Raw genomic sequence first — 25,164 nt, 5'->3', positions numbered from 1 at the left:
TAATTTTTGATTGGATACTGGCTATGATGAATCTGATAATGTGCAAAGGGTGAACACATATGAAGAATGTGTTCATTTGAAGTGTGTCATACTTCCTTCATGACACACTTGCTAAACTCTTATAGAAATCTGATGCTTTTAAACCTGACTTTCAAGCTTTGTTAGGATGAGTTCAGAACAGCTTTTAGTCTAGGATTATTTTAACTCCACTACCAAAGTGAGAAACTTCTGAGGATGCTACCCATTACTCTGTGTATCACAAAGTCTTTTCATTCTGACTGGTGGAGATGAGAACTACTTCCAGCACAAGTGAGCTCTAAGGATTGTCTGGCCTGTGACGTTCCCGTGGATCTTTCCCCACGCAACCACAGAGCAGTGTTCAGCCAAAGACCATGTGCAGCCCTCCAGTGCCCAATCTCTGTGAAATTCTCTTTTCTCTAATACCCTTTCTCATACATGTAGACATCTTAGCCTACTTGAACTTCAATCTCTATCTCTTCAGTTCAGTGAGACTGACAGCCTGAACATCCGGGCAAGAAGCTGGAGAAGTCAGAGGTGTCTGAACTTCTCCCCATTCTCTCAGGGATCACAGTCCTGCACATCTGCTAGCCAATCCCCAGACACCTTTTTCCTATATCTCCCCCTGGTTTTCAAGTTGTTTATGATGAGAGAACACTTTCCATAACAGCAATCCTTTGTGGATAGACACACACGTCTCCTGTAATGTAGTTTTACATTTGCTTCTCTGGGGCCATTGACCATTTTGTGGGAGTTATTAACTTGAGATTTCTGCACCATGTGGTGCTATAAACATGGACTCCACATGCATGCAGTGCTTTTTTTCCCCTAGAATGACCTCCGTGCAGATAGCAAATTCCATACAGTTTCTCAGTGTCAGTTGGTGATATTTTTACTATTCCCAGTTTTGTTTTGACAAAGTCACCCTTTGCTCATATCAACTTTATGCAGGGATTTTGGTACTGACTTCCTACCTTGAGCAATCTGCGTGCATGTCTTTCATTCAGGTATCCGTATTAAAACTCCAGTCCCCAGTCCTAGGGACCATATCTAGGTAAAATTAATACTATTGCATTATGGAGTCTGTATGTATTTGATTTTTATATATGTAAATATATGATTTAGCCTAGTAACAGCTCAGCTTTGTGATTCTAACTTAAAATGCTTGATTGTGATTTTCTGTTGGTCTAGGTTTATATATAACATGAGAACATTTAAAAGAACACTGAATTTTCCATATTTATAAATGTAGCTTAGAAGGTCATAAAGTTCTTTGAGTTCTTGGGATGGTTTTGTTTAAGTCAGACAATAGTAGTGATTATAATGACAAGGAAATATATTAATTGATAAATATAGTTTAACACATTAAAGGGAAATTTAGCTATATTATAAAAAGCAGTCTTAAAATTAATTTTTTTCAATGACTAGATTTCTAGATAGAAAAAATGTAAAACTAAACTTCAAGGACTTAGGAAAGTTTCAAAATTTATCATTTGACTATATCTTAATTTTTTTTTTTTTTTTTTTTTTTTTTTTGTTTTGTGGTGCTGGGGATTGAACCCAGGGCTTTGTGCTTGCAAGGCAAGCACTCTACCAACTGAGCTATATCCCCAGCCCTATATCTTAATTTTATAAAAATAAAACTAAACTGTCTTTTCTGCATTCCACTATGCCTTTTGCAGATCAATAGCTCACATTTAGCAGGTTACAAATTTGCAAATTTGTGTTAGAAAGTATCTCAGTTTCACGTATGTTTTCCTGTTTAGAAATAGTAGCTTTTTACCTAAGCCACCAAATCATGATGTAGCTGATTTAGTTTCATCATTATAATGGCTAAAATAGTTCTTCGAACCATTTTTATTGGGAAATCTCAGTATATAGAGCTCTGAATATGGGCATCATTTCTTTCCCTGATATCACCTCTCATTAAGACTGTGGAATGGTGCACTTCAACTTCATACGTTTTCACACAATTTCAGAATATAGAACACACCATTTTAAACTTTGTCTTCTTATGATTCAGAATCCTTCTCCTTCCCCCGCAGTCTCTGTTCCAGCAGGTGGAACTGCAGGTTGGGCTGTCAGGCTGTGCTCTCTTATGCCCCATTTCTCCCCACATTGGAAATGCTGCTGTGCTGGCTGTTATGTAGGATGTTCTTTGGAGAGTTTTAGCAACCTCTTGCCTGTATAGCCTCACAGCCTGGGAGACCTGCCACTGTTTGACCCTTTCCCCTCTCTCTGGCTCCCTGGCAGGAATCTATTCAGCAATTCATTCTTTCTGGGTCCACTTGTCCAGAGGTATCCCATTTCTTCTGGCAGGGAAAACTTCAAATTGTTCTTGGCCAACCACCTTCCTCCTTTCACTTAACCCCTGAAATTCATTTACCTGCAATAGCAATCTATTTTATATTATTATAGCAAAATACTTGAATGTGGGTAACTTTATAGAGAAAAGAGGTTATTATTTAGCTCATAGTGTTGGAGGTTGAAACCAAGATTAGGAAACCCCTATTGGTTTGGCTTTTGGCAAGGACCTAATGGCAGGTGGCTTCAATGTGGGAGTGTGTGTGGAGTGAGAGATCACATAGCCAGACAGGAAGCCAGATGAATGATTCAGAGGTCAGGCAGTAACTTGCTCTCATGAGAACTACCTCCACCTTTCTGAGGGCAGTGCCCCCAATGGCCTAAGCACCTCCCACAATGCCTCACCTCTCAAAGGTCCTATCACCTCCTACATCAACACAATGAGGACCAAGCTGCCAACACACGACCCTTGGGGGACATACTCAAAGCACACCCAAACCATAGCACTTGCCACGGCTAAGTAAGAATAGAGTGTCTCAAACCTCACTGTGCTCAATGCCATAGCACCAGCATCAGGTCTCAGTTGGACAAGTGAATTGGCAACAGTGAGCTGAGAGGCAATTTCCAGCCTTGAACCTTGTAAAGGAGAGGGTGTGCAGGGACCCTCCCAACTACATAGGGGAGTCTTCTGCTCCATCCCCTCTTGCTACATTTTGAATGTGTCCCCCAAATTTCATGTACTGAAAACTTAATCTTTAAAGCAACACTCTTCAGAAGCAGGACTTTAAAGAGGTCATTAGATCATGAGGGTGCTCATGAATGGATTACTGCAGTTATGGTGTAAAGCAGGAGCAGGTTTCTGATAAAAGTACCAGTTGGGTCCTCTCCTCCACCCCTCTTGTGAGTTTAAACTCTTACCCTTCCTCCTACCACCATGGGATGATGCAGCAAGCTCCTTGCCAGAAGCCAGCCTCTTCATCTTGGACTTCCCAGCCTCCAGGACTATAGGAAATTAATCTCTTTTTGCAATTACAAATCACACAGTCCTAGATAGTCTATGATAGCAGCATAAAACAGACTGAGACACCTGCCCTTGGTGGGAGGAGGAAGGGGAAACTTCACTATTACCATTTTCTTCCAGTTGGGGGGCTGTGTGTGTGTGCCCGATTGCCTGTGTGGTGCTGGGGGATGGGAATCAAACTTCCTGAAGCAGCTGTTGCTAGGAGTTGCCTTTCCACAAGCCTGGCAGGGTGCCTCACCCCAAAGCTGGCAGTTCTCTGAGCCTAGAGGGAGGGTGCGTTGGTGCCTTTTATTCTTAGCCGTGGGCCCTTAGTCGCCAAGTCTGGCACTGGGCACCTCACACCATTTTATCACAGGGAACTGACACCTTTTCTTCAATTTCCTTGGGTATCTTAACCATGAGGTTGGCTTGATTGTATGGTAAATGACCCGATGTGTAGCAACTGTAATTTCAGACCTCTGATGGCTTAACTGGTCATGTTCTGGAGGTTCTGTTTTAACCAAAACACGTAAACCAGAAAATGTGCTCTGAGAAGTGTTGAGGAAGGAGCAGCAGAAGACTCCCAAATGAGCGGCAAATCAGAATCAGAGAAACACCAGGAAAGATGTGAGACGGTTTATTCATACCAAGGAGGTGCCAGATCACAAGGCTGCCCACAGAAACACACATCACTGTTGTAACAGCACACCAAAACACACTGATGGCTTACCAGCTGGTGTCCATGGTGATAGGATGCTGAAGTATCATTGTTACCCAAGAGAACTTACTGGTAAAATCTCATCCAATCCCAACTCTGCCCCACAACACGTTCCTCTGCTCTCTGACCATCATGCAACATCCCTCCAACATTATTTGGATCTTTTCCTTAAAACTAATAAATGTGCTACCAGTGGTATTTTCTCAGCACATAATTTATAGATAATGAAAACCAATTAAAGAGTCATCAGTTGATGCTTTTTTAAACATATGAATTAGATTTGACAGTTCCCCCACCCCAAGCCAGCACAAAATAGGAGAAACCAAGACGTCTTCCTGACCCTTAACCCCAACCACTCACACACAGCAGCAAGGTCAGCTCTGCTGATCTTGGCTCCCCCTGCACCCCTCAACCCGGTCTCGTTCACTTGGACTTCTGGTTGCCTTTCTGGGAGGACTTCTGGTTGCCCTTCTGGGGCTCCGATACGGCTATCCTTGCCTCGTCCTCTGGGATGAACACGCTGACGGTGAAGTCGCTTGTCTCGGTGCCATACTTGTTCTTCACCACCAGCCCGTACTTGCCAGAGTCTGCCGTGCTCACACCCGTGATGGTGAAGTAGGCAGTCTTGCCGGCCTCGAACCTGAGGCTGCAGTGGTCATCAGAGGCCAGCGACTTCTCATTCTTCAGCCAGGAGACCTCTGGAGTCGGGTCGCCCCACACGTTGCAAGTGAGATTAAGGGCCTGCAAAACAGGTTTTAGGGATTGGGATAGGGGGAAGAAGTCAGATAGAATGATCCAACTTCGAGAATCTTGCTTGCTGGCTGGCAGTTTGGCATGACCAGACGGAAGACAAATAGAAACCTCCCAAACCTGGGCTTACAGCAGTTACGCGTGAGCATCTGCGTGAGTTACAGTTTGAATAACTTGTGAGTAGGTTTCTGTAGGGCCAGGGTGTTTAGGCTTCTGGAATGCTTGTCATCAAAACAGTCAAGGAGTTCTATTTCCATTTCCTGTCTCCTCCACTTTCTCCTTTATAAACACAGATGGCTTTTACTCAAATGTGGCTTTCTGGGCTCTGTGTCAGTACAGAAACCTCCTTATTGCCACCATCACCACCTGCTCACGTTTGCATCTCATTTACTTCACAGGGCCCAGCAGCAGAATGGGAACAGCTGGTCCAGACAATGCGACTCATTTTCACATTCCATCTTCCTCATTTTACTTTGCTCTTCGAGCCCCAGTTAATCTGTACAACTGCAGAGATGCTCCACCAAAACCTAGCCTAAATAAGATGCTCCCATCTGTGCTGCAGGCTTCTTATTCTAAAGAATTGGTATTCAGGCTACGGTTTTATACTACCTTACTTGTGATTGGAAAAAAATTAAATAACTGTATATTCATGTGCATTTGTAAGAAATAAAAGACATCCTGTGTACCCAGTTTCTCCCAATGATAATGTTTTACAAAAGATCCTACAATATCATAACCAGTACATTGGTACAATCCACTGATCTTGCTTAATTTTTTTTTAATATTTATTTTTTGGTACTGGGAATTGAACCAAGGGGTGCTTAACCACTGAGCACATCCCCAGCCCCTTTTAATATTTTATTGAGAGATAAGGTCTCCCCAAGTTGCCTCACTAAATTGCTGAGGCTGGCTTTGAACTCGCAATCCTCCTGCCTCAGCCTCCTGAACTGCTGGGATGACAGGCATGAGCCACTGTGCCCAGCCAGATTTCCTTAATTTTATTTGTACTCATTTGTATTTGTTTGGGAGTTTTGTTCTACTCCTCCCTTGTGTAAGTCCTTGCATGTACCATCAGAGTCAAGATACATATTTCCATCGCCATAAGAACCCCTGTGTTGTCCTTCAACAACCACACCCGCCTCTGCCCTCCAACTTCTCAACCACATTCTTAGTCCCTGGTAACCTCTAACCTGTTTCCCATTTCTAAAATTTTGCCATTTCAAAAAGTTATATAAATAATATCTACAGCATGTTACCTTTCAGGATCGACTTTTTAACTCAGCATAATTCCTTGCAGATTCATCTAAATTGTTGCATCTATCAATAGTTTGTCCCTCTTTATTGCTGAATAGTGTGTCATGGTATATACATGCCTCTAAGGGGTCATCTGTACTGTTTCCAGCTTGGGGACATTATAAATAAGTGCTCTGAACATTATTAAAGTTTTTTTGTTTGTTTTCTTTTTTGGTACCAGGGATTGAACCCAGGGACACTTAACCTCTAAGACACATCCCCAGCCCTTTATAAATTTTATTGTGAGACAGGGTCTTGCTGAGTTGCTTAGGGCCTCTCCAAGTTGCTGAGATTGGCTCTGAACTCATAATCCTCCTGCCTCAGTCTCCTGAGCAGCTGGGTGTAGTTTTTTTTTGTTTTTTTTTTTTAAATATAAACGTAAGTTTCCATTTCTTTGGGATAAATGCCAAGGGTGCAATTGCTAGATTGTATAGTAAATGCATGATTCATTTTTTTTCCCAGAAATTGCCAAACTGTTTTCCTAAGAAGCTGTATAATTTTGGTTTACATTTCTACCAGCAATGAACAAGTGATTCAGTCTCTCCACATCTTACCAGCATTGCCACTCTGGATATTTTTGTTGTGTACCATTTTGTATTATAGCAACTCTGGTAGGTATGTCATGATATTTCATTGTGGTCTTTCACTTCCCTGATGACTGATGATGTTCAATTTACTTCACATTTTAAATTCTATTTTTGCATTTGTTTCTTACTAAAATCCAGAGATTATAAGGAAAGAACTAGGGATCACAATGGACAAAGAAAGGCATGTTCTTCTAAATATCTTTCTAATGGGTCTTCTGTGATCACTTGTTATCTCTTCTGTAGAAGTAAAAACTGGGTAGGCCAATTTTTATTCCATAATTAATTAGCATTTTTTACTGACTTATTCTAAAGATACATTTCAGGAAGAAATTTATGAGTCAAATTATTGCCATTAAGCTTAAACAAGCAAACCAGGCATATAATTTTGGAAATTGTGATTACATGGGGTTAAAACTTAAGAAAAACTCCTAAACTCCTTAAGCTTCATGAAAAACTCATATCTGTACTTTAGACTTGAGTTATAAATTACAAAGTGGTTTCATATACATTCTCTCTCATCACTATCGAGTGAGTCCAAACTCATTAGGTGAGGGAAATGGAACAGAGGGTTTAAGAACAAAAGCAACCCTGCCATGATGGAGCTTAAATTCAACTGTGACTACAATTTCCACCCATGAAGAAATGCAGCTGATCAGAACCTCCTCTCACTAAAGCATTTCGATATGCTTTGCTTTGTTACCCGAGTTCCCAGTGCCCACTGTAGGTCTTCACTACCCTTTGAGGTGAGAAAAAGTTTTGTTCCACTATAAATATCTCTACACTTATGGCTGCTGCCAGATTAAACTTGCTTTAATGAAATACAGGAATGATGAAAGTGAATACAGGCCAGAATGCTGCCTCTTAAAGAGATTGTTGTGGAGCCAGGAACATTTAAAATCAAGTGGAGAGAAATCAGTTTTTACAAGAAACAAAGACTATAGAAATGCATGGAGGAGTCTGTCCCTGCCAAGGTGAGACACTTTGTAATAGTACAGTCCATTTCCCATCGTGTGTTAGAGGTTACTTCTTTCTTCTCCCATATGGGTCACAGAGTTATGACCTAACATTTTTCAGTTTCTCATGAATTTTTTTTTTTTTTTTTGGTGGTACTGGGGATTGAACCCAGGGCCTTGTACTTGCAAGGCAAGCACTCTATCAACTGAGCTATATCCCCAGCCCTAGTTTCTCATGATTATAAAGGGTGACTCCAGAGAGACCCAAGTGGGTCTCTCTCTATGTCCACATGAGACAAACTTGCATCCTGAATGCTTGGCCTACAAAATATTAAGATGAGAAGAAAACAACTTGCATTTTAAGCCCTGTATTTGGCTATTTTGGACATTCCAAGAAGCCAAGGACTAACATGGGGATCGTGGAATAAGTACATCTTAAAAGATGGGACAGAGCCTGGGGTGCTGGGAGCAGACAGGATTGCGCATACTCACCTTGCCCTCCTGGATGGTGACCACATCAGGGAGACCGCCCAACACCCGGGCACGGTCTGCAAGCATAGACATTTCTGGTTAATCACTGCAATTGTGAGAGCCAGCGATTACGCTAACAAAACCACCCCAGAGGATGAATTTCCCAATTTAGTTTTTCCTCTCCTGATGGTTATTTCATACTTTCATCAATATGCAAAATAAGAAAATTATCCAGTGGTTCTGAACTTTAATCCTTCTTTACCTACATATTGTACATGCCTGGGTACCTGCAGCTGTACCTAAATTACCAGCTTGGGATTGCTTCGTCCCTTTAAGACCTGTTCTACAATTTTCATGACTATTTTCAGCCCTGGCCCTTCTGCAGCTTAGTGAGGCTAAGCTCAAGGAGGCAGAACAAATCTTAATGGATGGCCTCCAAGCCCAGCATGGCCTCTTTCTGGATTTCCCAGTGTTGAACACTGTTTGCATAATGGAAGGGCCGTATGCTGGGGAGCTCTGGAGGCTCATGCAGATGTGGGCTTCCTTTGAGGCCTTCCCTAGAGAGCTTTCTTTTCTTGTGTCCTGGTATCTCTTGGCAGTTCTGTGCAGACCACTATCTTTGGCTGAGGATAAAGGCCCTCAGATGAGGGGATGAGATACTGGATGACGTGATTGAATCAGGGGCTGGTGCCTCTGGCAAAATCGTGTGTTCTGGGTATGGATACCTAAGCTCTGGGAAAGGGGCTTTTCTGTAACACATTTCCAAGGCATCCTCTCTGGCACTAACACAGTGGCTGCCAAATTTGTGTTTTTAGGCCTACTTCAACTAATCTGTGATGCTTGACCCTCATTTCTGTAATTCCCTTCACAGAGAAACTTGACTTCATTCTATTGCTGATTCCATGATACCACTGGTGGGCCCAGCCCATCATCTAGTTCCCTGAGTGACTTATGTGACATCAGGCCAGTTACCTTGCTGGGTGGACCTGTCTCTCAGGTATGGAGTGGATGGAGGGGGTTTTGCATTTGACCTATGGACATTAAATTTGCAAACCTGCTCCACAGTATCCATGGGATTTTGGTAGGGGGGTGGCACTGAGAGGAGGTGTGGAAGGGGGCTGGGGTAGGGATCTGGGGCCCCATCCCAACTTTAGTTAGGAGTGGTTAAGCTTTACCTACTTAATGGATTGGGACTGTGTGGAAGAATTTGTTTGAAGTAAGCATTCCACGCCTTATAGAAGTATAAAATCTCTGAGCCAGAAGAGCTCTATGAGTACATGACCTGGAGGACCAGGCTCCTTGTCCACAGGCGAGTTCAGGGACTGGGAGAGGCAGGAAACTCCTTGAGGATGTGGGATTTGCTGGGTGCATCCAGGAGCGGGAGGGACATAATAATGTCCCCTCCTGCTCTGTTACTCCCTAATCATGCTTCTGTGCCCCTGTTCTGGCATCTGCCCTTTATCATGAGCAGCAGCCTTACAAATGCAGGGTCTGAGCTGGGAAAGGGGAAGGGAGAAAGGAGGGGAGGGAAAGGTTCAAAGTCCCATCCTGGAGAACCTGGTGCCGTGGGGAACCTGGTTCCCCTAGTTCCCTGCAATTCCAACTCAGGATCAACTCTGCAGTTTTAACCGTATGAAAATATTTAAATTCTATCTCCTACACCAAGAAAGAAACGGATTAGTCAGACTCCTGGGATCCTGCAGGGCTGTTGGAGTTCTAAAAATCTCTATGTGTGAAGCAAGTAGCTAACAGAAGTACAACAGTAAGTACATTTCTGAATATGCGGACTTGACAGTTTGGTATGTGTCCACAAGGGCTGTGATTAGTTTGATCAGTTCAACAAAAGTAAGGAAGGCCTTCTTTGGCAGCTTCTATCATATAGGAACTCTCAGAAAAATACACAATACTTGTTGGGAACAAGTTACAGTGATTTACCTGTTGTCAGATTTACAATGTTTCTTTTCGTTAATGTGTACATGTATATGTATATGTGTGTGTATATGATTTCTGATGCATTGTGGTCTGCAAGTGACTCTCAATTGATTCTGTGATTTGCAACTAAGAGATTTCTCCAGAATGTCTGGGTGATAGCTCAAATCAAGAGGTGGGTGACATTCTTTCAATGTAACCTGAGACCTTCTTTCTATAGACATTCTTACTCACAAGACTAAAATGGAAACATATGTAGAACACCTAAGATTTAAAAATGAAAGAAAGGAGAAGAAGGGGAAAAAAAAATCACTTTCACTTTCCTTGGTCTGTACTTATAAGAGCAAATGAAATTATATTTCAGATCTATACCCAGAGTACATGTGGAGGGGCTTTTACTTACTTTTCTCAGCAATGGCAGCTTGTCTGTGGTTGAGAGAGACGAACAAACATAGAAACAAAGAAGAGTTTTGTTTTAGTGGGACTTCAAGTAGCTAACCTTAACTGCATTCACTGCTTCAAAGACATTTCACTGCTCAATATAGCAGTGGGAAGCTGGGCTTTTACTACACTTGAAACAAAAGACTTTAACTCTCACATGGCTGAGCAGTACCTTCCCAAGTTTCTAGGGAAATTACTACATGGAAGTGGCATTTGCCAAGAGAGGGGACTTACTTTAACCTCTGGAATTCAGCAAAGGCTTCATCATATGCTTCAAGGGGGGAAAGAAAAAGAAGAGAGAAAGAAAGAAAGAAAAGTTAGAATTTTTTCACCAAAATTAATCACCAGACACAGGGGCTAATTAAAACTCACACTTGAGGTCACCATGATCAGCCCAGCATAACAAAACTGACTTTGAATGAGACTGCCTGTGTGTTCACTGTGCAGCTCAACACCCTCAACAATACAAGCAAGTGCTCTGTAGGCAAAAAATATGAAACAGTAGGTTGTAGATGCTTTCGTTTCAGTGGGTGACTTTCAACCCTTTAAGCAGATACAGTTATTAGCCCCACCCGAGGGAAAAAAAATGGGACTAAAAACCTGTTTCAAATAAAAGTTGGTTGTCTACTAAGCATCCTGCTCATCAAAAAAGCTTTCTCTTATTAAATCATCTGACGTCACAGGCTCCCAGCTAGACAGCTTAATGTCTTTATGTCGTGTTTCTGGTCTATTTGGGCAAAAGGGCACAGTGAGTTACAGTCTTCACAGCGTCTGCCAAGGCTCGCCCGAAGCAACGTTTCTCAGGCCATGATGGAGCCGAGGCGAAAGTCAGAGAGACAAGGAAATGAGCGAGACAAGGAAACGAGAGCGACACTGCTGCAAAGTAAATCTGTTTCCTGTGCCGGGGGACTAAGCCATTCTGATTGAAGACTTTCAGCAAAAAGGCAGCTTCGCTTTGAAATCCTTCTCACTTGGTCTTTCAGCTCCTCTGTGGTCTGGGAATCAATATTTTAAGTCTACAGAATAGTTAGATAATGCTAGACCACCACCCTCGTTTTTCAGATGGAAAAATAAATATAAAGTTAGGCCTCAGGTTGCCGATCCTTATTTTTCTCATCTGTAAAATGACCAGAAGGCAAGGTGGGCTAAGCCGGGCTGAGAGTATAGGACTTGTCCTGGTCCCCACACCACACTGACAAATAAAGGGTCACAGAGGAACCAATTTGTGACGGTAGTGGCAATGTTGATCAGACAACCCACAGCCTTTAGCTTAAGGAGGTTCTGAGAGTAGAGTAGTTAAATAAGTTGTGGTGGGCCATGGAGTAAAAACAACAACAAAAGTTGCAAGTCTATCACCCACATATTGTTTCCGTTTTTCTGTTGTATTTCAAGTGATCAGATGGACTGTGGAAGAAATCCCCTATCACTTTGTGTTGTGATGCAGGCAAAGTGTGACCCAGAAAGCCCAAGTCCCTCAGTAGTAGCTCCCATTCCTGAGAACCCTTTGGTAAGTCTGTGCAGGCATAGTGGGGTGCGTGGGGTGAGGGTCAGGGGATCTAGCTCAATAAAAGTTCAATGCAGACTTGAAAAGTGGCTTTCTAAAACTCCACCCTTTGAGATGAAAAGCATTAAGAGTTATTACACATTTTGACTATGTTTTAAAAAGAAGTGGGGGGAAAAATCAGTCCACAGCCTCCTTTAGAGACTTCCGTCTAGACAATTTTACTTCTTTAGGAAAGAATAGAAGGAAGAGTGTAATACCAGGAAGGGGAAATGGCACAGTGTTTTTTTTTTTTTTTTTAATTTAAAATTGTGCATCTTTTAACTTTAAAATTTTTACTTAATAATTGTGCATTACTTCTAGTCTTTACTCTTTGGAACTTGTGTGCATGCATCTCTCCTGACTTTCTTCTCTTCCCTGTCCTCTCCAGAATCCCCTAATCTCTCAGCAGACGACCAAGAAATCTGTGCCCATAGGGACTCAGAGTCTCTACCTTCCTTCTGTTCTTCTCAACAATATGCCTTTGCCTCTTCAGGTTCACTCCTCCAGTTATGAAGAAGACTCCTTACTCCTTTCCAGAGTGAACTTTCCCCTCTGCCCTTGGTCTTGCCCCTTCCATCCTTCAGAACTTCGGGGTTGTCAGTAATTCCCCTTTATTTACATCTTCAGTTCTACCAGCACAACTGGTATCTTGGACTCTGAATTTCAATCACTGTGAACTATTGTTTTTTATTGTTTGTTCTTATATAAGTGATTCGAGTCAACCTGCCCTTCTTTGAAAGCAACTTCCTGCTAGAATTGTGCTTTCTCTCCATGTTTGCTGTCTCTACCTTACTTACACTAATTGTCCACCCACCAATTTCTTGCTTCTACCACCAAGGCTGATTAAAATTGCTTTACCAAAATCACTACTAATAAAATTCGTGGGAGGCCATTGTTTTAGGCTAACTTCCTATACTAGGCCCCAACAGACCAGACCAAACCAACATAGAGTCACTTATGCTAGGTGCCATGCAATCAAATTATGTAACAGGCCTGTTTCCCAAACCAGGGATTCATAGCAACCAGAAGAGGCCCAATCAAACTAAGCCAGCATGCTAAGGAAGTCCCCTCTGTCTTAACCCTATAAATAAAGTAACTGAAGAAATCTGATGTAAATTAATCTGCTTTTTTGCATTATGCTGTTTTCTTTATCTTGCTCATGCTAATTTACAAAATCCAATTGCTGTATCACACCTGGGGAGTACTCTTCTATTTGGTAACTGGGAATACTGCCTGATTCATGAATCACTAGTAAACGTCAATCAGATCCTTAAATTTAGTTCATTAAAGTTTTGTTCTTTGACATCACCAACATCATACCTCTTTTGATATCACAAACACAATGGCTTTTTTTCCATCCCTTATTCTTTTAAAAATACCCATTGGCTATATCAAGTTTGAACCTGCAGAATACTGGTTTACCTTGTCCAGAAAGATCCACTGTCTTCTGGTGTCCAGTTTTACCATCAAAGAGTTCCATTACATATTTGCCTTTGTCATTTGGAGTAGGCTCATTGATTTGTAGCCAGATCTGCTCCCCAGTGACCCCGCTCTTAACTCTGTCTGTGTACTTAATACCAGTCCCACTGTTAAAATCAAAGAAAGCATTGTTACTGTTTGCTTTCATGCAAAGCCGATTCTTTCCTCTGCCTCTTATTAAGGATCTTACCATAAACTTACAGACTTTCAAAAAACGTGGGGTCTGTGTATGTTATTCTTCTGCTTCAGAGAAATTATGGGCCTGAAGCACAGTACTTGGATTCCAACGCTTTGGGTCTAATAGTCTGAACGTTTTAGCTCCCCATACTAGTCTGTGACCCAGGGTAGACTAGATACCAATACTTCTCAGTGGTATAAATATCTTTGTTTTTGCTTGGGTTTATTTATAGGATTAAGGAAATCTTTAAAGCTAACTGGCCAAACTGCATACTATTTTGCTGCATATTTCATGATTTATGGCTATAAACTGGATTTTATAAGCTAGTCAAAAACACTTATGGAGGCTCATCTGGGCCTGATATCTATTGACATATGTTGTTCCAAAGCTATTTAAAACGTATGTAAATATGCACTTGGAAATAGAGCCAAGAGTGAATGAAAAGCAGAGTGGCTGCCAAAATGAATGTGGCATGTGCTCTGTCCCTGTAAGTTTCTCAGTATTCTACAGTAGGTCATAAACAGACCCGTACATTGTATTCTCTGTAAGAGAAGAACAGGAAATATAACCCTCTGTACTGTGATCTGACTATCTGGAAATGCTACTGCTCTAGATGAAATAAGAGAGAAGTATGTTAACATACTCTTTGTGCTGTTAAAAGAAACGTCATGGAGTTTGTAAGAGTGTAAGAAAATAAGAAAAAAAGGGCAGTATACAAAGCTACTTCTTTATAGTAACAATTATACATAGAGAAAAGATTGGAAGGAAGTACCTCCCAAATGTTCCTATTTTAGCTAGTGAAACTATGGAAAATATGGATATTATGAATTCTTTCTACTTTGTAATCTGATTTCATAAATGTATTTTCTAGAACAAGCATGTTCTGTGTTAATAATTGAATAAACAAGATTAACTTAAAAAAATTTTTTTTTCACCAAAAATGATTTAGCTTTCAAATAGATATTTAGTATTTTTCTTATTACATGTAAGAATAATATTTATTTATATATCTAAAAAGATATTAAAAATTGCTGGGGTTGTGGTTAGAGGGAGAGTGAGTGCTTGCCTAGCATGTGTGAGGCACTGGGTTTGATTCTCAGCACCACATAAAAGTAAACGAATAAAATAAAGATCTATCAACATCTAAAAAAATTTTTAAAAAGATATTAAAAATTAAAATGCCATAAAATATAAGGTACCCCACAGATCTGTATCCCACAGATTTCAACTGAGCAACAGACATGTCTCAGAGAGTAAGACTGTGCTGTGCTTTGTTATAATAAATCTGTTCTTTAATCTCTGGCTAACATGCAAAATTGTACCTTACATATGTTAAGCACTTCAGATAGAATGTGTATTATTGCTCCTTTATTTAACAGAAAACTGATATTCATAAAATTAAGTAATTTACCTAAGACTATAATGGAAAGTAGGAGCAAATTCAAGACCAAAACCCTAATTTTTTTTTCCTCATTATGCCACATACTTACAAAAAAACCAGCTAAGACTATCCTTGATTCCTGAGTCCTTCATAGGCACATGAATACACAAGAAACTAATGTAAGCTGAGTAACGAGACCAAATAAGGTAAAAAGTTTATGCCTTGCTAGTGTAATAGCAATTTCCTCAAAAATGTCAATGTTCTCATTTTTTTGGAACAACTAATTCTTTTAGAGATGATACAAGGCTTTTTGATGGATGGTTCAACTAATTTTGCTTCTCTCATTCTTTATACTGATAAATTAGAATGTCCTAGATGTCACAGAGGAATTTCCTAGAATTTGATCTATTTTAACTTAATAATTATGTTCCTACAATATATTCTGAAAGAAATAGAACAAAGGAATGAAACCCCAAGAATTTCACACTGGAATTTTACTACTTCTTGCTTTTTTTAGAATTCTAAGAATGATTATTAATAACAACAACAATAAAATAATATTCTACATAAAACAATACAGCTTCAGTTAACTGTTCAATAGTTCAATAAGTTTTTTTTTTTTTTTTTTTTGGCGGTACTAGGGATACAATTTAGAGCCTTGTGTATATGAGACAAGTACTCTACCCTCAGCCCTAGACTTTTGAAAAATTGTATTTATTTTTAATGGTTACATGAAAACATAGAAATTATACATATTAATGGAGCAACATGCTATTTCAACACATGTATATATTGTGTAATATTTAAATCAGGTGAAACATAACTATCTTCTCACTTATCATTTTTTTATGATGAAAACTTTCAAAAATTCTTTCTTCTAGCTTTTGGAAATGTAAAGTTTATTATTGTATCTATAGTCAGTCACCTGCTGTGCTGAGCACACCAGAACTTCTTATCTACCTGTAACTTAGTACCCATTGATCAACCACTCCCCAGCACCACCACCCCATTCTAGACTTTTAATGCAATTTACAGGGGGTGAGTAGGGGGGTGGGTCATGACAAGCCAGGCTCTGGAGTGAGGCTACCTGGGCACAGGCCTCTTCAATCCACCTCTCTGCTGTGTGACCTTGACTCAGTCATCTCCAGGAGCCTGAGCTTCCTTATCACTGTAGTAAGGAGCACCTACTCCATAGAGCGTGGGTATGAAATAATCCATATATCCAAAGGGTAGGAGCAGTGCCCAGCATATTGTCAATGTCCACTGAAGGTACAACATGAATAAACATTGTTAGCTGCGTCCTACTGGGGATGCCACAGGACCTATTTTTTTAGTGAGGTTCTGAAAAACATTAGGTAGTTTGGAATGGAGGTCCACTGCATCCTAAGATTGGACCGAAGGTGGCTACACCCACCAAAGATTATCTACAGCAACCCTCTCTTCCCTTTCAGCTCAGGATATCTTAAGGAAGCACAGAGGTTAAGAACACTGACAAGTTTGGGAAGGAAAGGACTGGTTTGATTTAAAAACCTATTTTGGCTCTTGGAATCCTTAAGGTGAACTTGAATACAATCCCTCTGTTGCTCCAGAAAGGCAGCCTGGGATTAGGACAAATCTTCAGGCTCAATTCAGTTCAAACACGAATCTTCAAAGTCATCTTGAGGTCTCCAAAGCTGTCTGAGGGTGGACAAGAAACATGCTAATGCCCTACTGTGCCAGTTGCTGTAAACAACAATGATAAACTTGGGCTCTCTAGAAGAGGCTTCTTGGTAACGGCCATTAATTCACAGAACAGGAAATCTGGTGCCTCCTGGTGAACTCTGCTTCCGTTCTGTTCCAGACCACAGCATGTGCTAGCTGAATACAGAAACAGAGGGCTCAGAATGTGGTCTGGATGCCTAGCAAGGCAGGGACAGCCACGCACTACCATCTGGAGGTAGAGGTTCCCTTACAGAGATGTTTGTGAACAGTGAACTCCTAGATCACAAAGGAAGATGCACTGTAGCCTCGACTGGCTTCACCACGTACATGTTGAGGGAAAGAGCTAACCTTGCACTAAGGGAATGGCCCAGGTATTTCTGTCTTAAGTCAGACCTGTGAATTAAGAAGTCTCCTTACCTGAAAGGCATAGCTTATTTTTTTAATTCTCACTCCCTAGTGAAAAAAGAATTTCTACACAGCAAGTCAGTTTCCATTTACTTACTTGTGGGACCAGTTAACTTTCAAATCATCCAGGTAGTAAGTAACAAAAGAGTACAGTCGGATGCCTTCAGCTGTACTCTGGATTTTCAGGTCAGTAGCAGACAAAGCTGAAAAGAAGAAAACAGCCTATTTCATGTACTTGTAAGTCCTGCTGGAAGAAGAATGATAAAGCATTCCTATGGTGAGAGAATTTTCACTTACCTATTTTCCTGCATACTTCAGTCATCAGTTCTTTGAAGGCTGTAGATAGAGGTTCATAGCCAAAATTTTAGCAAAAACACACTCAACATAAGGTCAAATCCTAAAGTGTTAACTCTCAAAAACTGTCTGGTGGAAGGAATTGGACACAAGGTGAATTCATTGACCAACTGAAAATTAGTGTTCTTTGAGGGGCAACTCAATTTTTATCAGGTTTTCAAAGATCTCTGCTTTCTTCAATATCTATATATTTTTTCCTGCTAATTCTTTGTAATTATCACCATATTTATATTTTAGATCATATAAATCTCATTTATATGAGATTTCCAGGAAGGTTCTTGGCTTTAGGTTCTCTTTCTTCTCAAGTCCCAGGAAGCCTTAGTTTACAGTACAGGAAGTTTTCTTATCTGTGTCATCAATTCATAATGAATTAACCATCTCCGTTGCCTGGCCTTCCTCAGCCTAATAATGCTTTTTGCCAATAAACATATTTAGCCCTGCCTCTGCCAAGAGGAGAAAGATGAAATCAAAGTCCGACTTATGCTGTTCATTAGCAATATTGTTAAAAGATCTTGTTCAGGAACAAAATTGGAAGTTTGGTGGGGGGTGTCACAAAAAGATTTTCATTATCATGATATATTTGTCCTTAGAAGTCTCTGAAAATGGAAATGACTTTCATGCTCTGCTAATAACTGTGAGGCTTCAAATTTCACTTATAAATCTCTTGCCACCCTTAACAATGGACTATTTTTCAACATGCTCCTCACAGAAGTTTTTGATCCTGGAACATTTTTATAGAGTTGATTTAAATTGAGAACAGATCCCTAGTGCCCTGTGGACTATAAATTCTCTGAAGATCAAAAGTACACTTTTGTTTTCTAGGAAGACCAAAAATGAAAATTGAAAAAACAAAAAACAAAAAACGGTAGTTTACTCTGCTGGAATTTCAATTAAACCGAAATCTATGGACCAAAAAAAAAAAAAAAAAAAAAAGGTCAGCCCAGCCTCAATCATAATCTTGGTATAGAAAACACATGGAATGAATCCCAGCAGTTGGTGGACTGACCTTCATCCACAAGCTTCAATCTGCTCTTATCTTTTCCTCGGTCATCTTTCAGGATAACTTCGTAAAATCCAGCATCTTTCTTGGAAAACTAAGGGGAGAATTGATATATTATTTTGTAGCTTATTGTAGTTCAGGGTATGGTAAACATCATTTTTCAATTCCTTGATTTATGAAATGCCTTCAAAACACAGACCAAATAAGTATCTAGCCATGCAAGTGATGAACCGTTCAGAGGTGTGTTTATTCATAATAATTTGCCTAGCTAAGTAATCCTGATTTTGTTACCCTCTAAGGCTATAAATGATTTAAGCAAAAGTCTTTAATTCCTTTGCTATACCCTCATTTATTTAAAACTAATGATCCCATATATTTGAAACTGTGCTCTTTTTGACAAAATGTAGATGAAAATCTGTATACTTAATGAATACTGCCTCTGACCATCTCTGTACTTTAAGGGAACAAGTTATCATGAAGCTTAAGTACAAATGAAGAAGAACCCACTTAACTGCCTACATTAAAAAAAAAAAAGTAGCAAAAAAAGCTAGAGTTGTGACATCCTGCTGGTACTGACTGGATATTTGACAAGCCCTCGCATATGACAAGGTAGAGAAGCTTTTGTGTTCCTACAGCAGTTAGCAAAAAAAAAAAAAAGTTGTAAATCCCCAGGGCATGAAATGAATACAAGATCTAGGCTTTGTCAGGGGTGGGGTGGGGGAAATGTAGGGTAGAGAGCTAATACATTGCATTTCACATTTTCAGTCACCTACCTCTGTTATAAGCAGGGTGCATATGCCATCCTTAAAGTCATGCTTTTCATCCACTGAGATCTCCCTTTCATCTTTGTACCACACGATATGAGTCTCCTTCTTAATATTCGCCACCTAGCAGAAAAGCCATAATTACCTTTCTCAACATAAGGAAATGTTACTCTTAGGAAACTAAACAGTTCTTAATTCAGCCAGGTAGAGAAGAAAAAGTCTGAACTCCAGAGTCAGAAGGCACCAATTTCCAACGGAATCAATTAAAAACTATTTTAATTGGGGAAAGGGGTTAGAGTAAAGTGGATAACAATGAATAAATCTAAGCCAATGGTATCTCTATTTCCAGCAGTAAACACTGACTTTAAAATTATTATGTAAGCTGGGCATAGTGACTCACACCCCTAGTCTATGAACTCCAGAGGCTGAAGCAGGAGGATCGTTTGTGCCCACAAATTTGAGACTAGCCTGGGAAGCACAGGCAAGATCCTGCCTCAGTCAATCAATCAATGAAAAAAGAAAAAAAATTATTGGGTAGGTAAGCAACGATATATACATACTAACATACATACTTGAGTGAAAATTAAAATCTCAAAACCAAAGTAATGCAAATCCTATCAGAATAAAAATATAGTCTATGTTCTAAAAACTAATGACTTTATTAAAGGAATAGAATGTAATAAACTTCAATCTATATCTGAAAATTTAATAAAAGATAAATAATGGAGCATTGTAAACATATGTAAAGAAATATGACTTAACAAATTGCTTAGTAATACTCAGGAGACTCATTTAGATCCTATTTCAAACACATATCATATTGTAAATTTCAGGTGAACTAAATAATCTCATATGGCTAAAGGGATCCTGAGCTTTATCTACAACATTTGAATTTTTCTTTACAAAGGAGACTATATGCATGGTATTTTGTATAATTAAAATGGTATGAAAGAGTAAACTTCATTCAAATTTAGAAAACAATCCCAAAGACCCCACTGAAGAACTTGTAAAATGTACATACAACAACCCCACCAAAAGAAACCCAACTACAAAACAGATGAAGAAAATGTTTAGTCTCATTATAAACAAGTTTAGACAAGTTGTAAGATGTTTAAAAAAAAAATGTCAGCTAATAAATGACCATAAGAACCAATACTGGCAACTATTGTGAAACCCATATACATGAATGTCCCTTATGACCCTGCAAACAAGTCCCTGAGTTATAGAAAGTAACTGGGTTACTAGGTGACATTACTTATGATGAAGTGGCCCCGAGTGAAGAGTTGCATTTGGACTAAGAGGAAATAGAAATGCTCTGGATTTCTCTGAGTGCAACAGTCCTTGGAACTTGGACCAATCTGTTGCAGGGATCCTGGAATCTCACTTAGGGCACTGTTAGAAGAGACTGGATCCTTGGGGCCTTGTGGTTTCTTAAATCCACATTGCCTCCTGCACCTGCCAAATGTGGGTCTTGTCTCCTTGCCCTTCATTTGTCACCTGGAGGTGGCAAAGGGAACAGCTGCCCCCGTGAACTCCTGGAGGTAGGAATGCCCAGCACTGCCTTGGCAAAGATCTGAGCTGCTCCTCAGTCCCTTGGAGTAGACCAGTGCCAACTGGAGTCTGTGACAGTCTGGTGAGTCTGAATGCTTAGCTGCATATACTCCATGGATTATAATGCAACAGTAAATTGCTAAATTTACACAAATTGTCATAATGTAATAAAGAGCTATGGGAAGATAGAGGAAAGTTCATTCTACCTGGACTGAGAAAGGGGAGAGGCCTATGGACAGGACTGAGCTGGAGATGACTGAGAAAGGATTTTGCCAGAGAAGTTGAAAGAAGGCAGTCATTTGAGGTCTTGCCACAGCAGCATAATATACAATGTGTGAATATTCATAGCCTATTTCCTGAGAAAAGTCATCTGAATAGGACATGAGTGTTCATCTCCCAAAGAGGGATGGTTTACTGGGAGAGGCCAGGTGGATGCAAAGTGAGTGGACAGCATGGCAGTGGGCAGCTAGGGTGACAGAGAGAGGGCCAGCTGCAGCCTGAGCAGGAGTTTTTCAAGAAGCTTTGCCATTTCCTAAGAGAAACCTGGAACTGGATTTTCTTATATATTTCTGGTAAACTGCTGTCTCTTTGAATTTATCAGACCTAGTAAAGACGGGGGCACTTGGGTTCTGGCTTTTATAATGACAACAGCATGTTGCCAGATCCATGATTCTGCTTTTGAGTTACTGTTGGCCACCACAACCACACAATCCAACCCCTCATACGATAGTTCCTTCTCAAAAAAATTAAAAAAAAATTTTTTTTTGAGATGGGGTCTTGCTATGTTTCCTTTGAACTCCTGGGCGCAAGCAATCCTCCTGCCTTAGACTTCTAAGTGGTTGGGACAATAGGCATGTGCCACCATGTTTGACTTACCAAAACCTTTTCTTTCCTTTCCTTCCTTTCCTTCCTTTCCTTTCCTTCCTTTCCTTCCTTCCTTCCTTCCTTCCTTCCTTCCTTCCTTCCTTCCTTCCTTCCTTCTTTCTTTCATTTGTTTCCTCCTCCTCCTCCTCCCCCTCTGCCCCCATCCCACCTTCATTTATTTGCAGGGCTGAGGATCAAACCCAGGGTTTTGTACATGCCAGGCAAATGCTCTACCACTGAGCTATATCCCCATCCTCTCCGAAAACATTTTTGATGATTCACTCAGCTAAATAATGTATGTGTTTATGGTTATTATCTAGGTGCCTCTGAAAAACTCATGTTAGATGATGCAGGAATATTCAGGGTGAAATGATTAGATTATGAGAGCTGTAATCTAATCAGTGGATTGATCCATTTGACGAATTAATGATTTGAACAGATTACTACTGGGTGGTAACCACGGGCAGGTGGGGTTTGACTGGACAAAGTAGGTAACTGGAACCGTACCCTTGGGGATTATAATTTGTCCCTGGTTTCTCTCTCTCTCTCTCTCTCTCTCTCTTTCTTTCTCCCTCTCTCTCCCCCTTTTCCTGTCTCCCCCTCTCTCTTTTCCTGTCTGAGCAGTTTTCTTCCACCATGCCCTTCTGTCATGATGTTCTGCCTCATCTTGGGCTCAGAGCAATGGAGCCAGACAAACATGGACCGAGACCTCTGAAACTGTGCATGAAATACACTTTTCTTTCTCTAAATTGTTCTTGTCAGGTATTTTGGTCACAGCAATGAAAAGCTGACTAATACGATATACTAAGATCCAAAATAGTTCAGAATGCTATATAGGATTATTTTTTGTAAATCTTTCCAAAGCCCTAATAAAACAATTGGTTGTGAGCTATAAACTCTTTACCAAACCTTGTCTCTTAAGGTGGCACAGTGGAGAAAATCAAGAGCACAGCTGGAAAACATTCAACGGTATTACTGTGCTGGTCTCACGATTTAGATAGGAAGTCCACCAAATAACATGGCAGCTGAAATGAGTCTGGAATAGCTCTACCATTTAAAATGAAAATTCAGCCTAAGACAAAAATAATGTAAGAGTTTTCTGAGGTTAAGGTTAGGTATCCCTAATCTAAAATGCTTCAAAATCTAAAACATTTTGAATGCCAATATGACCCTACAAGTGGAAAATTCCATGCCATGAAACTTTGTTTCATGCATAAAATTATTTAAAATGTTGTATAAAATTTGTGTTTAGGGGCTGGGGTTGTAGCTCAGTGGTAAAGCATTTGCCTAGCATGTTTGAGGTCCTGGGTTCGATTCTCAGCACTGCATATAAACAAACAAAGTCAAGTTCATTGACAACTAAAAAGATATTTTAAAAAATTGTGTTTAGGTGTATGTGAAACATAAATACTTTCTGTGTTTAGATTTGAGTCCCACCTCAAGATATCTTCTCCCTACCTGCCCCCCATGTATATATATTACAAAATGTGAAAAAAAAAAAAAATCCAAAATTCAAAACACTTCTAGTCCAAAGCATTTTGGATAAGGAATATTTGACCCATAATGAAGAGACCATGTCTTTATTAACTAGGTCATGGTTAACAAATAGCAACAATCACCTTGCCTTCCCATATGTTTATGGTGTTTTACTTTAAGTGTTCCTTACCAACCAATGGTTACAGTAATGTTCAACAGTAAAGATGTACTGCTCATCATTTTGGTTCAAATGGAGGAGACAAAAATTGATCTTCTTCTTCTCCACATTCTGTTTTCTATTTATTTCCCTTGAATCCAATATTAAAAATCTACCACTTACCTTGCATTTCAACAGTACATTACATTCACCTGTCACTTCCCAGCTCAAATACTCAGCAAAATGTGGACCTATGAAAATTTAATGACATAAACAATCATTTTATCAATCACAAAATGCAAAATTAAAGCTCATTATTAAATCCTAAAATAATTTTTGTTTGAAGTCAAATTTTAAAAATTATCAATTTAGTTCTAAATATTTTTAATGTTTTTATACAAAAATTTGGGTTTCTCCTCTATCCCCTGCCTGTTTTTACCTTGTTTCCTGATCCATTCTTGTCGCTGGAATTCAGCTTCTTTCTGGAGCTTTTTATAAACTAGAAATTGAAAAACAAAGGAGTATGAAATTGAGTTGAACAGCATAAATGCCCGTGCCAGCCACCGTTGCTAAATGACTTATATTTGTTATTACAAGGCTCATACATTGTGATGACCCTACTCATTTCAATTTTTATAGACAAAGAAATAGCCTGAGAAAGGTTAAGTAACTTTTCCAAGGTCATAAAGCTAGGAAATCGTGAAACAGCACTGGATATCACAAACAGAGGTCTGGCAGTCTTTCCAATGCTTTGTTAAATGCCACCTTTTAAATCTTGGCATTTTCCACAGGGGTTTATAACAGTTGACTACCGCAATCTAGTTACGGTATATGATTAACAGATTTGGCATACAGCACTTTTGCATACTTTTCTCTTGAAGTAAAGTAATTTAAAGTAAGTACATATTGTAAAACAGTTTCATGGCTTGTTTCTGAGACATATATACAATCATGGTTGTGCTATAACTTCCTTCACTGGTCACTGAATTGTAGTAGAAAGTACTTGTTTATATATAAGACTATTTAAATACAGCCTTGCTTGAGGGCCAGGGATAAATTTGGTATTCTTTTAAATTAATGTTCATTCCTGTGAAATGAAATACAATGGAAAGGACTAACTGAAAAATGTATTTTGATCAAAGGAATCCAATTAAGAAACAATTCCCACTACGTTCTGCAGGACCTCTTTTGTGTCAAGGGTTATTGGCATTGAAGGGAGTAGTAAAGCCTTCCAGTTAACATTCCTCAGAATCCTTACCATCTCCAATGAGGACAAGAGTAGAATGGCCAGTTGCTTTCCCATCTTGAATCTGGAACGTATATGTTCCCTCATCCTCATCCTGAAGCTTTTCCATGAACATTTCAATTATGCCAGTGTTTCGATCAATATGCATCTTGTATTTCTTCAATGCGAAAAGATACAGACAGAGAAATCAGTGAGGTAGACATGTTACTTTGATGACAATAAGCTTGATGAAATAAAAATGAAGCCCAAGAATCACAATTTTAATAATATTTCCTAACAGCCAAGCAAGTTCATTAAAATCTTGTACCCAGGAAAAGGAACATATTATATGAATCATGACCTAGATCAGCACTGATTACTGAATAGTTTGAAATTTAATTTTGTTAAGTCTAAATAAAGTTTTGTTATCTTATTATTTTTTTTTTTTTTTGTGGTGCTGGGGATTAAACCCAGGGCCTTGTGCTTACAAGGCAAACACTCTACCAACTGAGCTATCTCCCCACCCTTGTTATCTTATGTTACAAAATAGTGTCAAAAAGTTGTTTAAGAGCTGGGGATAGAGCTCAGTTGGTAGAGTACTTGCCTTGCACGCATAAGGCCC

The 25,164-nt window shown here is 39.7% G+C and overlaps 1 protein-coding gene across 1 annotated transcript in view; it reads right to left on the bottom strand.

The window, feature by feature from the left end:
• Window positions 1–3,942: 3,942 nt before the first annotated feature.
• Myom1 (myomesin 1) overlaps window positions 3,943–25,164 on the bottom strand; it is a 132,110-nt gene continuing 110,888 nt past the window's right edge. The window contains exons 26-37 of the mRNA XM_047525880.1: window positions 24,576–24,720; window positions 23,757–23,816; window positions 23,501–23,568; window positions 19,279–19,392; window positions 18,512–18,599; window positions 17,449–17,487; window positions 17,249–17,354; window positions 13,430–13,593; window positions 10,699–10,735; window positions 10,427–10,449; window positions 8,116–8,171; window positions 3,943–4,781 (exon numbers count right to left, since the gene is read on the bottom strand). Of these exons, the coding sequence (XP_047381836.1) occupies window positions 4,464–4,781; window positions 8,116–8,171; window positions 10,427–10,449; window positions 10,699–10,735; window positions 13,430–13,593; window positions 17,249–17,354; window positions 17,449–17,487; window positions 18,512–18,599; window positions 19,279–19,392; window positions 23,501–23,568; window positions 23,757–23,816; window positions 24,576–24,720 (1,218 nt within the window). The 3' untranslated portion in view covers window positions 3,943–4,463. The remainder of the gene's footprint in view (window positions 4,782–8,115; window positions 8,172–10,426; window positions 10,450–10,698; window positions 10,736–13,429; window positions 13,594–17,248; window positions 17,355–17,448; window positions 17,488–18,511; window positions 18,600–19,278; window positions 19,393–23,500; window positions 23,569–23,756; window positions 23,817–24,575; window positions 24,721–25,164) is intronic.

The sequence above is a fragment of the Sciurus carolinensis genome, chromosome 15 (genome assembly GCF_902686445.1).
Source record: "Sciurus carolinensis chromosome 15, mSciCar1.2, whole genome shotgun sequence".
NCBI lineage: Eukaryota > Metazoa > Chordata > Mammalia > Rodentia > Sciuridae > Sciurus > Sciurus carolinensis.
This window is presented reverse-complemented; position numbering and strand designations above follow the sequence as displayed.